Source organism: Ictidomys tridecemlineatus, chromosome X, assembly GCF_052094955.1.
Source record: "Ictidomys tridecemlineatus isolate mIctTri1 chromosome X, mIctTri1.hap1, whole genome shotgun sequence".
NCBI lineage: Eukaryota > Metazoa > Chordata > Mammalia > Rodentia > Sciuridae > Ictidomys > Ictidomys tridecemlineatus.
The window spans coordinates 53,940,471-53,958,734 of record NC_135493.1 but is presented as its reverse complement, the minus strand read 5'-3'; the positions used below and the strand labels follow the sequence as shown (position 1 = coordinate 53,958,734).

At 32.3% G+C, this 18,264-nt stretch overlaps 1 protein-coding gene across 15 annotated transcripts in view; it reads right to left on the bottom strand.

The window, feature by feature from the left end:
* Diaph2 (diaphanous related formin 2) overlaps positions 1-18,264 on the bottom strand; it is an 802,473-nt gene that overhangs the window by 553,738 nt on the left and 230,471 nt on the right. For all 15 annotated transcript variants that reach the window (XR_013431759.1, XR_013431758.1, XR_013431757.1 and 12 more), the window contains 5 exons: positions 16,524-16,642; positions 12,560-12,624; positions 9,508-9,612; positions 2,529-2,843; positions 447-561 (listed from right to left, as the gene is read on the bottom strand). Coding sequence is in view for 5 of the 15 variants with exons in the window: in XM_040283678.2 (XP_040139612.1) it covers positions 447-561; positions 2,529-2,843; positions 9,508-9,612; positions 12,560-12,624; positions 16,524-16,642 (719 nt within the window). In the remaining 10 variants the exon portion in view is untranslated. The remainder of the gene's footprint in view (positions 1-446; positions 562-2,528; positions 2,844-9,507; positions 9,613-12,559; positions 12,625-16,523; positions 16,643-18,264) is intronic.

Sequence of the window (18,264 nt, the reverse complement as noted above, 5' to 3'; positions counted from 1 at the left end):
AAGTGATATAAATGGAAAAGAAAAAGACTACGTAAGCCCCAAGGCAACATCTTATCCCAATTTTGTGAAAACTTCTGAGACATTAGTATTCTGTTAAACTATTTTCCCTTACATGGTGAATCAACAAATTTGTCTCCTCTGTTCCTCAGGAAAACTAACAATCTTGTAATTTAATATGTGGGATAGTACACATATTAAACACAAAAAGATAAAACCTATATTTTCAGGTGAACAATAACATTTATACAAAATAAAATTCAAAGGAAAAAAAGTTTTTTTTCTTTTTTTTTCCTTTACTGGATAATATACAGCTAATTTGTTAATGTATTTGTTTGACACTATCCAGTATGGAAAAATTTCACATATATACATTTCTAAAAATGTTTGGCATGGTGCTAAATTGCAATATATCAGAATCAGAAATTTATATATTTTAAAAGATGTACCTTTTATATGGGTAGCAAAATTCAGTGCCAATTTTGCAAAGAGATCTGGATTTTCAAACTTTTCTTCTTTTACTTTTAACCAGAAACAGTTCTCAGATAATTCTTTAGGCTCGATCTGAGACAAAAATAGCAAAGATAAGTTTCTAAGTTATTATTTCATATTAAATTTTTCAAAGACTTCACTTTCAACAGAGTTGAATGGCAATTCTTTTATTCATCTACCACTAAAGCAATTTTAGGATCTATCAAAACAACACACATAGAGTAAATATTCATTGCAAAACTCTCAAAATTCTGTTGGCATGCAGAAAAAGTATACAACAACAATAGGCCATATAGAAAATTACATTTTAAAAATTCTTCTACTGAAGAGTCTTAAGAATAATTTAGTAAATCCTTCTTCAATTCACACATATTCTATATGCACTAATTATTTGAAAACAGGAAATGTAAGACAGCACCACTGAATTTTCCATGTTCTTTGATTACGTTGAAGGCAACAACCATAATAACAGCTTAAACATACCTCCTACTATGTGTCAGTTACTGTCTTAAGTGATTTCCATATATTAACTAATCTAATCCTCACAATAGTCCTTCAAGGTAGGACCTATTATTATCTCCATGTTAAAGAGAAGGAAATTGAGCCCCAAAATGTTTAAGTAACTGCTGAAGCTAGTAAATGGCACAGCTGGGTTTTCAATCCAGGCAGTATAGTTCCATAGAATTGTGATATTACTACAACAAATCCAAAATTAGAATTATGCATTTTCAGTACATTTTGATGCTTTGGTGATACATTAAGTATCATTCCAGTGTACACTAAATTACCAAACCTATCATTAATTTTATATACACAGAAAACTGAACTAACAAATTCTGAATCATATATTTTGGTGGACTGTGACTAATTACAAATAACTATACACTAAAACCATTTATAATTAATATACTCTTTTGAGCTTAATCTTTAAAAACAACTGAATCATCAATTGAATCAAAACAACTTAATACACAGACACGTTCAGATACAGCTTTACATGTTTCTGGGTAAATGTATTCTCATTAGAAGATTAATTTCCAATGAATGAGAACTATGACAATCTGTATAATAATTTTTTAAAAAAACATATTACTTGATAATAATAACAAAGCAAAATAACATTCAGAAGAAAATATTTTCATATACAATATCAAAAATACTTAAGTTATATCACCACTGAATATTGTCAGCTACTGCACATTATCTGAAAGCTTAAAACCAAAAAAAAATTGCTTTCTGAGTAAAAATAACTAAAAAAAAAACAAGGCTCAATAACAGAAAAGATTTTATTTAAGAAATGTTACTTCAAGTTAACAGAGGTAAAAATCTTAATTATTTTTCATTTGATGATATATTCCATATAGCATTCTCTATACTACTTTTAATTTTTCTTTTGCCTTCCTTATAATTTCAAACTATGTGTGGGGGGATTCTACTCATCTAGGTAGTAATCTGAAAGATGGACATAAGATGGTGAATTCCCAAAGGAAAGCAGCACAAGTCATTAGTCATCTCAAACTTTATGCAACACTTACATGTACTAATGAACTCAACACATTAATGGTCAATCATAGCTAGACAAAGACAAAAACCTCTATAGTTACAGTATTACTGTTATGTTTTAGGTATGAGATGTGCCCCCAAAAGCTTACATGTGAGGTGATGCAAAATTGTTTGGAGGAGAAAGAATTAGATATGCGAGTTGTAACTATATCAGTAGATTCATGAACTGACAAGGATTAACTGGGTAGTAACTATAGATAGTTAGGGTGTAGTGGCATGAAGTGCAACACATGGGTCTTCCTTTGCTATTTATACTTTGTCCCTAGTGAGCAGAGTTCTTTCTCTGCTTAATATGTGCCATGTCCTTACTGCTATCCTACTCCATACTCTTTTACCATAATGTTACTTTGGGCCCAGAGGAAAGGAATCATCCATCAATGGACTAAGACCTCTGAAACCATGAGCATCAAATTTCTCCTCCTCATTCTTATCAGATCTTTAGGTAATGGTGATGAAAAGTTGACTAAAACAATTACCTTTGACCAATTGATTCTCTTCATGGACACTTCGGGTTTATATATTTTCTTCTGCTTCATACCATAAGGTAGATCAAGTGGCATTCCTGGGGGAGAAGACATTCCTCCGAGGGGTGGTGGTGCAGGAGGTCCTCCAAATAAAGGTGGTGGTGGTGGTGGTGGAATACCCCCAAATCCAGATAATGGAGGTGGTGGAGGAGGAGGAGCTCCAGGTAGAGGTGCAGGTGGTGGAGGTGGTGGTGGGCCAATACCTGGCAAGGGAGGTGGTGGAGGAGGAGGACCTGGAGTTCCTGATGAATTCAAGGATCCATGGCCCTGAAAAATAAATGGTATGAGTTTAACCTTAGAATAAAATATAGCAGAAAGTATACAAACAGTAGACATTTGTGGTTTAAGATTATATATGCTTTCTGGGGATAGTGGCACATGCCTGTAATCCCAGTAGCTTGGTAGGCTAAGACAAGAGGATATCAAGTTCAAAGTGAACCTGAGCAACTTAGTAAGGCCCTAAGCAACACAGAGAGGCACTATCTCTAAATAAAATGTTTTAAAAAGGGCTGTGGATGGATGTGACTCAATATTTAAGCACCCACAGGTTCAATTCCTGGTACAAAAGAAAGAAAAGAAAAAAAAAAAGACTACATATGCCATTTTTTAAATGTTTATTTTTTAGTTGGAGTTGGACACAATACCTTTATTTCACTTATTTATTTTTATGTGGTGCTGAGGATCGAACCCAAGGTCTCGCATGTGCGAGGCGAGCTCTCTACCGCTGAACAACAAAACTTCCCCTGCATATGCCTTTTTGAAGCCTTAAGATTTTATACTTTAATAGTACATATAAAAGACTTGTGTACATTTTGGTAAGCATTACAAAGTCTGGACAGCAACTAGTACTGCTAATACATCAAGGATAGAAAAGTTGGCATCATTCAAGATTTTTTGAAATACTCTACAAAAATAATGAAAACCTATATTTCATCATAAATATATCCAAAGAAGAAGTACTGTATATAGTTTGGGCATGTAGACTAGTTGGTTTGACTAGGGGCTAATTAATACAAGGTCACAGATTCAAATCCCTTGGGGGCTAATTAGCTTTACACAAGACTCTTTCTCAGCACCAGGAACTTAGCTGTCTTCTAATTCCAATAATTAATACTAAAGAATATTAATTTGCATACTAATATATGCTTACCAACAGTTTACAGCTATTATTTTTTTTTATTTTTATTATGACCTTGCAGTATAGATAGGGCACTTTTATTTCACTGCTTACAGACGAGGAAACCCTAACTGCAAAAAGTTAAATGATTGAACAAAAGCTACATAGTTGGAAACATGATTAGGATTTGAATGTGATGCCTCTAACGGCAAATGTGGTCTTCTTTCCACTAATAACAGACTATATTTTCATGAATGGGTGTCATCTGCATGAGGAGAATTCATTCACAGACTGAATTATGAAAGAAGAATAATTTTTTTCTACTATGGGAAAGTAACCTCAAATGTATTTGCTAATGACAATGGATAATGGATGAAAGAGAATACTGCATTCCACACTGTCTTCTTGTTTGATGATGAATCTGTGACTATTTCTTTAACTCATTACTGATAACTATGATTCACTTTCTAAAACGAATATAAAAGTGGAGCTGTTCATTATAAATATTCTTACAGAAAACTATCAATGAGCATATGTTGCTTTAATAAAGAAAGGACATTAGATTAACCAAACAACAGGTTTAAAACTAATGAAATTTCTTGGTATAGTATTATTTTCATCTGTGAAGAAAATCCTCTTACCTTTATTAATATACATTTTCTACTTAGACTATTAATTGTACTAATTAAACTTAGAAATATCTTTACAACATACCTTAAAACATATTTTTGGAAGAATTAATTTAAATGATTTTCCTATTCATAAAAATATTAAAAATTAACAGCCATAGATCAATATGATCATGGAAACGTTTTCCATAATATTCAATGCACAATGACCAAGTATTTTATTCATATATATGAATGTTTATGTATTTTTATGAATATATATTACTAAAGTGTTCCTATATTTAGCAATGAATCTTCCCAGGGAATCAAATCCTCTCCTGAAGTCAGGAAAAATCACACATGATTTGAATATGCAAAACACTTTTAATTTTACTTTTAATTAGCAAAATCATAAAAAAGTGACAATCACAGTCTTGACTGAGATCAAAGAAATTGTGGGGAAATTAAAAATTCAGGATCATAGTAATTTTTCCTACAGTGTTTGTGCATAAATAGACTTTTAAATATTTTGAAATGCAAAATGTGTTGCCCATTTTTTATTGGATGGCAAAATTAAAAATGAAGACACAGCAAATAAGATGTACGTATAAACATCAAATTTTTGCCTCATATGTTTATTATAAAACTTGTATAACCACAACAATGTTATTATTTTAAATAGAATTTTAGGCAGGAGGTATAGCTCAGTATGGCTCAATCGCCAATCATGTTTAAGACCCTGGGTTTGATCCCCTGCACCACCATAAAAAAAATCAAGAATTTATTTAAGTTAAATATACATCTTACATTTTTAATTAAGAATCTCCAATGTTTACATTAAAGGTTCACTGGCAAACACCTATAATCCAAGCAGCTAGGAAGGCTGAGACAGGAGCATCACAAGTTCAAACCCAGCCTCAGCAAACTTGCAAGGCCCTATGCAACATAGTGAGCCCTGTCTCAAAATAAAAAATAAATAAATAAAAAGGTTGGGATGTAGCTCCGTGGTAAAATGCCCCCAATTTCAATTGAAAAAAATGTAAATTCCTTTAAATTCAAAAATTATCAGTATTTTCTTACCTCTAATGAGCAATTAGGAATTGATCAATTAAATTAGGCTACAATATAGTACTGTAACCTAAACACACTAAATTAATAATTTTATATTTTAAACCATTTGGGGAACACTAGAAAGTGCAGTGCAACTAAAATTTTATACTTAACAGTAAATAAATACTTACTAAGTAATAAGGCCCTGTGCTAGGTGAGCTTAAGTCCTTAAGGTGCTTACACTCATATGGAATAAATAGAGAAGGCATATAAATAAATAAAACAATAGTAGACTTAGAAAGTAATATGGAATTTCAGAGAAATTCCCTGATAGAGGTATTGAAGGTTTCCAAAGGACACCTTACTTAGTTTCTCCTTTATAGTATATGTTTCACATGCACATATGAACAAGGTATGGGATTTCTGAAAGAGTATAACATAAACCAGCATTTCTCAAGTAAATTCTATGCAAGTGATATTTCCAAGAGATGTTAATATGTGTTCTGACATTAAGAGTTCTGTAGTCAAACCTGTCAAGGAAAATTATATAAAAGAGGTATACAGTTTCTCCAGCGTAGGACTTCTTATATCCGTTTAATATTAATGAATATTGTAAATTACCAAGAGACAATTTCATGTGTACTCAATTTAGTGGACTATGAAATGTTTTCCTGATTAAAAAATCAACATCTCTCTAACTAAATCTGAGAAATTATAGCAGGAAGAAAAGTATGGAGACAAGAAGTTGCAAATATGAAGGAAGGAATGTTAACTTAGCTACAAAAGAGACTATATTTAAGGGAGCAATCAGAGCCTAGAGTACAAAGGGGAACAAGGGAGCCCATGCCAGAAGGGCTTAAAATTCCTGGTAAGGAGATTTTATTTAATCCTGATGATAACAGGCAACCACTGAACATACTAAAGCTGGAATGATAATAATCATGGCAGTGTTTCAGGAAGATTAATTTACCACTAACATAAAGGATAAATTTGAAGTGGAATAAAATATAGACAAGGGAGAAAAATTAGAAAACAATTATAATAGTCCAGGCAAGATATATTGAGAGTGGATCTGACCGTTTCTGGGATTTGGTGCAAAAAGGAAAAGAGAAAAAAAAATGACAAAAAACGGTGAGTAGGTTACTTTGATACAGGTGGAACAGGGCAAAGTTAAAGAAAACTCCCACTTCACTATCTTCAAAAATGGTGTAAAATTTAAACAAATAAAATGGGTACCAAGCTAGTTTGAGGAAAAGAGGAAATCATGGATACTAGGTCTGATTTCTATATGCAGCAGGACCTTCCTATAAAGACTGCTAATCAAGAGCTGGAAATATAAAAAGAACTCAAGTGACTTGCTTGACTGGTCTGGAAGAAAGTGGCTCCTATGGCAGAAGTTAGCTCATGATTGCTTCAAGAACTTTGCTTTGCCTCTTGAAACAGCAGAGGAAAGAAGGATCTAGTGAAATATACCACATGACAGGGTCCAAAGTTGAAGCTAAAGGAGATGTTTAACTCCAACAGAGAACCCTTGTATTTGAACTTCAGTACCAGTGCTAACATTCACATTGGCAAAACCAAGTCTTTGTTACATAACTATTTCCTATGTAGATTTAACTGAAATTGGGAACATTTTGGTCTTAGTAACCTGATTGTAATGAACTGCCTGGTAGATGGAAATATCCCACAAAGTTCTGTATTCTCTCACTCCAGTTCTTTGGTCTGTTATGCTGACTTAGATTTACACTGCTGGGAATGAATCTGTCCAAGAAGAAAATACTGAGGCTAGAGAATTTATAAAACATGGGCAAAGAAAAATCACTTGTGATTAGAGTTGTATGAATTACAACTCAGATATACTTGATCCAAAACAGCTGTTTTCCTGACAGAAGAAAATATAGGGTCAATACTCCAACATATAAGCACAAATAGCTTTCTCAAAAAGACTCATAAAGGTTATGAAAAAAATATAATGAATTAATAAATGGGATGGCATCAAATTAAAAAGCTTCTGTGAAATACAGGAGACAACTAAGGGTATAGTGAGAGAGCATAATGGGAGAAAAATCTTTGCTGGCTACTCTTCCAACAAAAGGTTCATATCCTGACTCAAAAAGTATAACACCAAAAAAAAAAATCAATAAGCAGGAAACTGAATTAAATGGATACTTCTCAAAGAGGAAACACAATGGCCAACAATATATTTTTTAAAAGGTTCAACATTGTTAGCAATCGGGGAAATGCAAATCAAAACTACAATGACATTTTATCTCCCTCCATTTAGAATGGAGGCCATCAAGAATACATACAATAATAAATGCTAGAGAGGATATGGGGGAAAAGGAACACTTTCACACTGTTGGTAAGATTGTAAACTAATAAAACTACTATAGCAATCAGTAAGGAGGTTCCTCAAAAGACTAGAAATGGAATCACCAAAGGACCCAGCTATAACACCCTTTTGTTTTTATCCTAAAGAATTAAAGTCAGGGGGCTGGGATTGTGGCTCAGCAGAACACTCATCTAGCATGGGTGAGGCACTGGGATGGTTCCTCAGCACCACATAAAAATAAAAATAAAAAAGATATTGTATCCAAATACTTCTAAAAAAATAAATGTTTTTAAAAAAGAATTAAAGTCAGCATACTATAGTGCTATATGCATGTAAGTATTTATACCAGCACAATTCACCACAGCCAAATTACGGAACTATTCTAGATATCCATCAATGGAGAAATAGATAAAGAAAACGTGGTATCTATGCATAATCAAGTTATATTAAGTCATAAAAAATGAAATTATGTTATTTTCAAAAAAATGAACTTGTGGGCATTATGTATAACAAAATAAGCCAAACTCAGAAAGTCAAGAGTTGTATATTTTCTATCATATATAGAAGTAATAGAGGAAGAAGGAAAATAAAGTTAGGAGAGGGATTTCATGAAGGGAGGTAATGAGAACAGACAAAAGGAGACCAGGAGGAGGGAGGGGGAGAGGGAAAGGGGAGGTAATAGGAATAAAACTGATCAAATTATACCATTATATTATGTCCACAAATGTGTATCAATGAATTCCATGATTCTATATAACTACAATGCACCAATTAAAAAAAGAAAAAACAGCATCAAAACATAATCCTAAAGCACGATAACAACAAAAAAAGATCTAACACCTAATAAAAGGTGATATTTGAATATATGATGTTGAATGGAATTTTGAATAAGAATATACGGAGAAAAATAACAGAAGACAGAACACTTTCATTTGGAGAATGAAAAAATAAAGAGAAACAGTCCTCAGACATTTCAAAAGGGAAGTCAGATGGTACAGAGGGAAGAGAGATGATTCAGTGAAAAGAAATGATCAAATATTAGGGATATGTGATGTAGACTATGGATAGAAAAAGGTTAAAAAGTACCTTTTTACCACTTTTTACCACTTTGGGTACTTTGCAGGTTACTACTCACTTAAATATTTTTAGTAGAAGGATAAAACCAGACTTGTCCAGTTAATCAACCAACACTGACCAAACATTCACTAACGAAAGGCATGTTCTTCAACTTCTTAATATTCATTTGAGACATAAAGCGTGTTAAAGAGAGTACTGAATCAATTCTAAAACTTTAGAGACCCTAATTAAGACTTTACGTGCATATGGGAAGCTTTCATCCTAGGGAATGTAGGTGGAAATGTAAAGTGTATAGGTTTGTTTTTTTTTTTTTACATTTGAATCAGATGGGATATAATTTCTCATTTTTCTGAGTGTACAGGTTGAAATGATGATAATCTGGAATTAAAGACACCGTAAGAATCTTTTGGGATAATTAAAATTAATGAGCATTTTCATATTCTTTTTGAAAGAAAATACCAAGCAATTTTTCAATCATGAAAATTTTATCTCAAAAACAGTTTTGCTCATATAACATTTTGTTTAAAATATACAGGGCACTTTGAGCATCTGATACCTTATTTTTTCCAAATACTAAAATGATTTATTGTTCACAAAAATCAAATCTGTATGTTTATTTCAACTAAAATGTGAAACTGACAAAAAAAAGTCCACTTCCAGTTACAATTTTTCCTTCTTTCTTACAAGATAATTTTCTACCATCAAACTCACTGTGACATGACACAAAGTCTATATCTTGTTCATTACCTGGATTCGAAGTAGCTGGATTTCTGTTTCAAGTTCTTTGATTTTTTCTTCTCGTTTTTGAAGTTCAGCTTGAGCTTCCTGTCGAGCTGTGAATTCTTCATCAAACTGCAATGATCACCACCATAAATGTAGAGTTAATAATATACGTTTCAGAAAGCTTTAAACATTATATAGTAAATAACTAGAGTGTTCTTTCCTATATGAATTTCCAGGTCACTTAGAAAATCAAAGCTCTTGTTTATTTTCATGATAATTAAGTATCCATGTTAGGATGAGGCTCTAACTTTGGAGAAGAAATATGAGGGGTAAGGAAACCCATTTTCACTTTTGAAAAACAAATACAAAAGAAAAGGTTGAACTGCAAATTCTCTCTTCCTGTATAATGGACACATTTCTTGCTTTGTTATTAAAATGTTGATTTTATAATTACTGTTTCATCCCATAGTATTAAGTTTAGTGAATTTGAAAATGGAATCTAAAAGTATGCCAAAGAATTTCAACTCCTTAAATATATTTAATCTTGAAAAGGTAATGTACTTTTAGAATCCACAAATGAATGTACATGAATACAAACTGGAATGTTTCTATCAAATCTTTACTTTCTAGTATCCAAAAAGTGGTACTATACAAAATCTTATAGTAGAATGATATGTTATATACCATTCTCGGTCAAATGGTTAACCAAAATACTTGTATGAGATGTTACAAGAGGGAAACATGAGAGGTTAAGATACATAGACTAAGCCAAAGAAACTGTCTACATAGTGAATATTAATTTGCTGCATCCTGCCCCAGTCTGTGCCTCAGTCAGAACTCTTAAGCCGGCCCACAACAGCCTACAATTTATAGTGCACACTGCCTTCATCTGGCTACAGAATATTTTATTTGCCTTTTATTGCCAATGTCACCTGAAGTCATTATATAGATCTACACATTATTCCAAAAATGTTATTTCTGTTTCTATAAATAATATCTTTTACTGCCCAAAGCTGTCTTTATAGTTTGTGGAACAATACAAAAGTATGTTCACTGTAATAAATATTCATCCTCATAGCAGATTTGATCTTTGGATATTCTAGAATGCCATTGTGATCTTAAGTCTAAAGAAAGAATGCTGGACAGACTGGATAATAATAATATTTACATCAAACCTGAAATATTATTTGGTAATACTTTTATCACCTCTAGTTGAGTGCCTGAAAAATGCCCCATAGAAACTGCTCCAAATCTCTATTATCTTTACATTTCAAAAGCACTCCAGGTACCTAGAGTGAAGGATCCTTCAATGACTTGTTTCCCAGTTTACCAAGAAGATGGAGATTCTTGAATGTAAGATTGCTTGCCATCACTATCATACATGTTAAGATTTCTCTGAAGCTATACTCTCATCTCCTATGTGCTCCATAGAAGCTGGTCCAAACATGTATCTACACAAACACACTGTACACATCTTCTTCCTCTGAATTGTTTATAAATACATCTGAAAAGAGGCAAACAATGTCTCTACTTTTATTTTTAAAGGAATTGCAGAAGACTGAAATATGTGATCTGAAAGAGGTCTTCTTACAAGTCAACTAATCTTATCCTTTCCTTTTAATGATGAAGAGACTAAAATCCAAAGAGAGTAAATGGTTTCAAGTCACAGCTAATTAGTGGAAAAGCTGTTAATCAGATCTTACAATTAGTGCCTCTCTTTCAAACACTCTTTTAAAAACCTGCTTTATATTGTCTCTCAAGATGAACCAGAACAAAAGAATGCATGTAGATAACCAATGGGTTATCTCCACACCTTCCTATTCTAAATGTTGGCAATGAGACTAAAGCATTGAACACTAAAATTTCCATAATTTCAGGACCCCCTTCCCCATATTATGTGCATATAGAAAGCTTCACTAGAAAGATATTCAAAATTTACTTTTCTCATGATGTATAAACACAATACCAGCCAAAAACTAAGGAGATTCTAAGATTTTCAAAAGGAATTTAAAGTGTGCTACTTAAAACAAGAACATCAGAAATATAAAGGTCTATTAATCAAAAAGCACACATTTTCATTCACCAATAAAAATGACAGCTTCACACAAACATTTTATGCTCAAGCTCTTAAAATCTATTCTAGTAACTGAGAGAGCTCAGTCATTTCTTCAGATGCCCTGAAGTAACTCTATAATTTCTAGAGTGATAGCAAAAGTGATTATCTAATCTCCAAGGTAAGTCACAACTTTGGAGAGACAGCAATATGTAAGCGTTTTATCTTGCTGTCAGAAGGCAGAAAACTGGAGAGCTTTTAGACTTGTGCTTTGGTCTTCCCTGCACCCAACAAGAAGAAACACTACACCAACTTTTAACAGGATCTAGAACAAAAAGAAGGAAGGAAAGAAAGCAGAAAGGAAGGAAGAAACTTGGTAGAAATTAATTAAATGGTAACTATGCTTACAGGAAACAATGAAAAGGTAATCTTAGGTCTGAATAAAATTAAGATGTTCATAATTTTGGCATTATTCAAAGACATTTGCATAAGGCATTAGCACAGAAAGAAAGGGCACTGTGAGATTCCACCAAGACTACATGAAGTAGCAGCATCCTCTAACAAGTGGCAATTACAAAATTAAAGAAGCTAAGTCTAAGAAGAGACAGAGAAAGAGAACACTACAACTTTCTATTGCTATAAACAACACTGACTTAAAGACAGTAGCTTTAAAGACCAATAAAATATCTCCTAGTTCTCCAAAATGATACCTATTTTAAGTAAGAGATACAGGAAAGCAATGAGACATTTTATTTTGGTTGAATGTTTCTAAATATGTCCTTTCAGCAGCTGAATTTTTCTTATCACTTTAGTATAATATGGATAGTGTTTTCAAGGTGATGAGAAGGTAAGAGTAATGACCTTACCCTATCAGGAAATAAATCAATATCCTGTTGTTTCATTTGAATCCTGAGATATAAAGTACTATAAAACTGAAACAACAGTTATCAGATTTCATATAAAGAAACAAAGGACAACATGCTGATTAATTTGACAATTAGGCTAATATTTTATAAGCCTTACCTTCTTTGAAAATTCCATTGCTTTTTGTTCACTTTCTTCAACTTTTGCCTTGTTCACACAAGAATCTAGTAAGATTTATCAGAAATAATTAGAAATTATAGCATGAGATCTCTAGCCCAAAGGTAGCTGCCAGCCTATAATTCTATGCACACTATCATTTCATTTTAATATTTTTTGTTGTCAATGGATCTTTATTGTATTTATTTATTTATACATGGTGCTAAGAATCAAACCCAATGCCTCACACATGCTAAGCAAGCACCCTTCCACTGAGTTACAACACCAACCCCACACTATCATTTCTATGCCAGTTGCTATTAAAGAGAAACTAATCTATACCATATATCAAACAAACATGACACTTTTCTTGGTCAAACTAACTGAATTGAATGATGGCATTCTAAAACACAAAACCAAGCATCTATAAATATATCTGACTAACTTATCATTGTTATAAAGATATTTAATTATGTTTCAACTTATATAATTATAGAATTGTTAAAAAATTTGTATTTGACTTTGGGTGAACAGGTGGCAAAGATCTCAAATTTAAGATCATAAAGACTCAAGATGATCCTTCAAAAAATGCTGAAGGGGGGAGACAAGAGTCACATTCATTACTTCATGCTATCCAGTGAACAATTTAAAATAACTTTTAATATGGTACAAAATGTGCCATGAACATAGGGAAACAACTTAAAACTCCTCAGGTCCAATCAAGTACTTCAAGCTATAGCTAATGAATGTATTTCTTTGGGGCAAAATTGTATCTTTCATAAATACATAAAAAGTCTATAATATCTAGCCATTCCACATCTATGTATTCAATCCCACCCCCAAAAATGAAAATATGTCTGTACCCAGACTTTTATATGAATGTTCACAACAGATTTATTTATAATAAATAAAAACTGGAAACTAAATGATCATCAACAAATATATGTACAAATAAATTTTCATATATCCATATTCTGCAATAGTACTCAGTGATAAAAAAGAATGAACTATTGATACATGCAATACAATATTAGGATAAATATTAAAATAATTATATTGAATCAAAGAGTACATGCTATGTGCTTCTATTTATATAAAAATATTAGAAGATGAACAAATTTTCAAAATTTTTAAAACTTTAGAAAATAAAACTAGTAAGAGAAAGTAATGAGAGATCAGTGGCTTTCTTAGAATAAGGACAGGTAGAAGGCAAAAGGAGGGATTAAAAGTATGCAGAAACATTAATGAGTAATAGTGATGCTTATTATCTGGATTTTCTGATGATTTTTAAGTATACATGTCTCAATATTTGTCAGATTGAATACTTAGAATATAGGTATTTTTCATTATGTCACATTTATCTCAATACAGTTTTTTTTTCTTTTTTTTAAATGTGTGTGTGGAGCGAAGCAACAAAGAAGAAAAGCACTAGGTTCTTAGGTCAAAGGGGAAGGCCACACCCATGTTGTGTTAGCCATACTTGGAAATGATTTTTACTTTAAATTTGAATAGGAAGGCATTGGAGATGTTATGGTTTGGATATGAGGCTCCCCAACTCCAAACTATGTTAATACTTCTACCTTAATAGGTAATAGTAGGAGAATGTTATATAGGAGAATATATAGAAGAATGTTAATAATAGAAGAATGTTCAGACTGTTCAGAGGTAAAATGATTATAGATTATGAGAGATGTAACCTAATCAGGCCATCCTAGTTTGGATGAACTAACTGGGTGGTAATCAGAGGCAGGTGGGACATAGCTGGAGGAGATGGGTCAATGGGATCCTGCACTGGAAGCATGCATCTTCCCAATGGCTCCTTCACTGCACTCCTGGGCCTCCCCACCACCTTTTGATCTGGCAAAAGAGGAACAACTTTCTTTCCTATTCTGGGCCCTTCCCTCATAATGTACTGCCTCACACTGGAGTGTAGAGAAATGAGTTGAGACACAATGGAATAACACTCTAAAACCAGGAGCCAAAATAAACTTCTTCTCCTCTAAGTTATATTTGTCAGGTATTTTGGTCATAGAAATGGTGAGGTAAACTAACACAGGAGATTTTAACGCAAGGATTCAATCTGATCCAACTTGTGAAAGATACTAGACTTACAGAATTGTGAAATCAGAAGAAATCTTAGCAACCTCAGTCTAAGTTATTTTAAAAAAGAAATTATTAGAATTCCCAGGAGTTCTTGAAGCACTTGATAATTTTTGTGTGTATTTGTGTGTGTGTGTATGTGTGTTCTAATTCAAGGTTCATGGGATTCATCAGCTTCTCAAAAAGGACTTTAACCAAGAGCTACCTAAATATTCGATTTGCCTGTTTTAGAACTGAGGCAGCTGGAACTTAAAGAAGTTAAAGATCTGTTCACAATTACAGTGATGATATGTGGATGAGGTCATAATGGGTTTATGAATCTGATTATCCTCTCTCAATTGATCCTTTCATTTGTCATCCGCAATGTTTTTCATAAACATTATACAATTGTAAGCACCTGGCACACACTACACAAAACAAATATCTGTTGAACAGTAAAACAGCTATCCAAAATCAGCAATAGATTATGTGTGCCAACTAGGAACCCTAATGGATTATAAGCCAACACATGGATTTGGAAATAGTCCCTTATGACTTGCTCAACAAAAAGTGAAATAAACTAATTTATCAAACTCAATGAAAAATATGAACTAAGGCCAGCATTCACATTCATTGCTGGGCCAAAGGCAAATAACACAAGCTTTCCGAAAATCATTTGGCTTTGAACATTCATACCTGTGCTTATAGCAATCAATCCTAAGAAAATAAAGAGAAAAAGCCAAACATTTTTATACAAGAATGCTGGTGAAGATTCATTTATAATTCAGGTGAAAACCATCTAGATATACAATAAGAACTCATTAAAATAATCATGATAGTTGATACAACGGAATACTATACAGACATTAAAAGTCACATTTTGAAAGTTAACATAAAAAATCATCATATAATGTTCCATGAAAAATCAGCATACAGACAGGCAGAGGAACAGGCAGAAAGGCAAGCACATAGATAAACAGACAAAAGGAAATGTACAGAACTGAAAAGGGACTAATTGTAATGTGACTAGTGACTCAAGATTCCTACAATAAGTGTGGATTGCATTTCAAAACAGAAAAGAATACATGGTAACATTAAGTTATACATGTTTGAACACTCCAACAACTCTGCCCTGTGCTAAGGAGTGAAAAATAATAGATATTTGGCATTCAACAGCTGTTGTTTAGAAGTGAGTTGGTGCTTGAACCTCAGCAATAGTGATTTCAATTAGGTATAAATAAAACTGCATAACTGTAAAGCCATATATCATAGCGTATTTCATGAAGGAAGTTTCACATGATCCTTCTGAGATTATTTTACAAAGTACTGATAATTAGCAGTCTAGGATGATATAAAGTTATTTCCTCAGCAATCCAAATACATATATATAATGACCTCAGAATTTTTGGCAACTCTAATATCTATGAAAATACAAACTGAGTTATTTGATAGCCTAAAAAGGTCATAAGTTGCAGAAATAAGTGAGTATTTTATCTATTAAGTTTAAGCAATACTAAGGATATTCCATTATACACATGATTTCAAAGACACCAGTTTAAATTGAATTAAAATATTTAAAATATTAAATTAAAATATTTCATGCTTCTAAAAAGCAAGAAATTCATCTATAATAAAATGCCTTTTTGTAGGACAATGAGTTGAAACTGAGTTCAGTACTGTTGGTACTTAACAAATAGGTTAACAGGTCTAATCACACAGGCAGAACTTCCATGATCATAATAATTAATAATTACAGCAATAAGATACTTACAGACATAATGATACACCAGATGGTAATAGAAGTTATTCAATGAGAGACCTACTTTTAAAAAGTACCATTATATAGAAGATATAAAGCACATAGGACAGTAAAGATTATATTCCATACCTATCAGATGAGTAAAATCAATGTCTAATCTTTGCCTGTACTTAAAGTCTGGGTCCATGCCACTGCAGTGCAACACTATCTGAGAAACACACTCCTCAATTATTTTATAATACTGTGGCCTGAAAAAGAAAGAAAGTATATGTGAATAATGTTTTTCTACTTGTACAAATAAATTTTCTTAAGAAAAGAATTAGTGTGTCAAAAGAATTGTCTTTTCTTAGAGCTATTAAAAAAGAAAGAAAGAAAGCCCTCTAACCAGTACACTACCTTTGGAAAACTATGCCAAAGCTTAAAGAAAGATGCTCTGGATATTATAGTGCCAAACCCATTGTGATATAATCAAATGGAAATACTTGGTGACTTAATGTTCTAGTCTGCAGGGATTCATGCTTGTGTTCAAAGATACTTAAAAACATTATGTGTTGGCTTGAACTATTGTTTCTAAAGTTAATGAAAAAGATGACCCCCTTTATTCTATATCCATGGACACAGAAATTACTGTAGGCATGCACAAGTTCTGAATTTCAATAAGTGATGAGTTTCTTGGTATTAGGGGGCAAGCAACATCTTAAATTTACTACAGTACTTTTCCTTAAGATACATGCAACAGTTTACAAAACTGTACTGAGCCACTGATGTTTCAAACTATTTCAAAGATTTTTTTGTATAACATATTTTAAAAGATCCATTTCATAAAAGCATGTGCACTTAATATGCATGGATGTAGTCCCAATTTGTTTAAAGTGTCAAAGGTTTTAAAACATCTGGTGATTCTGTAATCTATCAAGGTAATTCTGGCTTTAAAAAATGATGACACTCATACAACAAAATAAAAAAGGCAATTTTTGCATTAAAATTTTAAGAAGATTTAGAATTTTGGAGAGGCTAATAAACTCAGCAGAGAAAATCAGTAATAAGTACTACTATAGACAAATCATGACATAAACATTCCTAAATAAATGCTTCTCAACCCACTAAAAAAAATTGAAAATGAACTCAAACAGATTCTATTTGTTTTTCTCTATCCTTAGTTATGAGGTTGGTCATAAGATTAAGAACTACTATACATTATATATCTGAAGCTTTTTTCCCCCAAAGTCATTATTTGATATATGGTAAATAATACTGGATCATGATCCCAGTCTAGTTGACAACTCTGAGTAAATAAGGCAAATATAATTGTTCTCTGGGAAACTAGGTTAATAATCTCAAGCAGAATAAAAGTATTTGTTACACATCTACCTCAAAGAGATATTCTCAGTATGAAAAGAAAACCATGTGTGGGCAACTTGTCATTTATTATACTTACTGAGAAATAAATAGTTTTATATGAATGGTTACCCCAGGTAACTGGTCACCTCAGAGCACAATATCCCTTTAACTGTCATAATTTAATATAGAAAACAATAAATCATTGTTAATGCAGTAGCATCTCTCCTGCTTAAAAAGAGCATATAATTTAATATTTTAACATTTTTTTCTGTTTCTGTAATGCTGTGATATCTATCAAATTATTGATCTGTACTGAACTAAAACCATCATTTTTGTGGCAACCAAACCTTACTTCATGGTGGCCTTCATTTTCCCCTTAATCAAGCAGTTTTTGAAAAATCAGAAAATGTAGGTGGTCAAAATTTTATGCAAATTAAAATATGAAGACAAATAATAGCTAAATATAAGATCAAGGTTAGTAGACAATAAATAAATTCCATCATTCAGAAACCATTTTATAACTTTGATT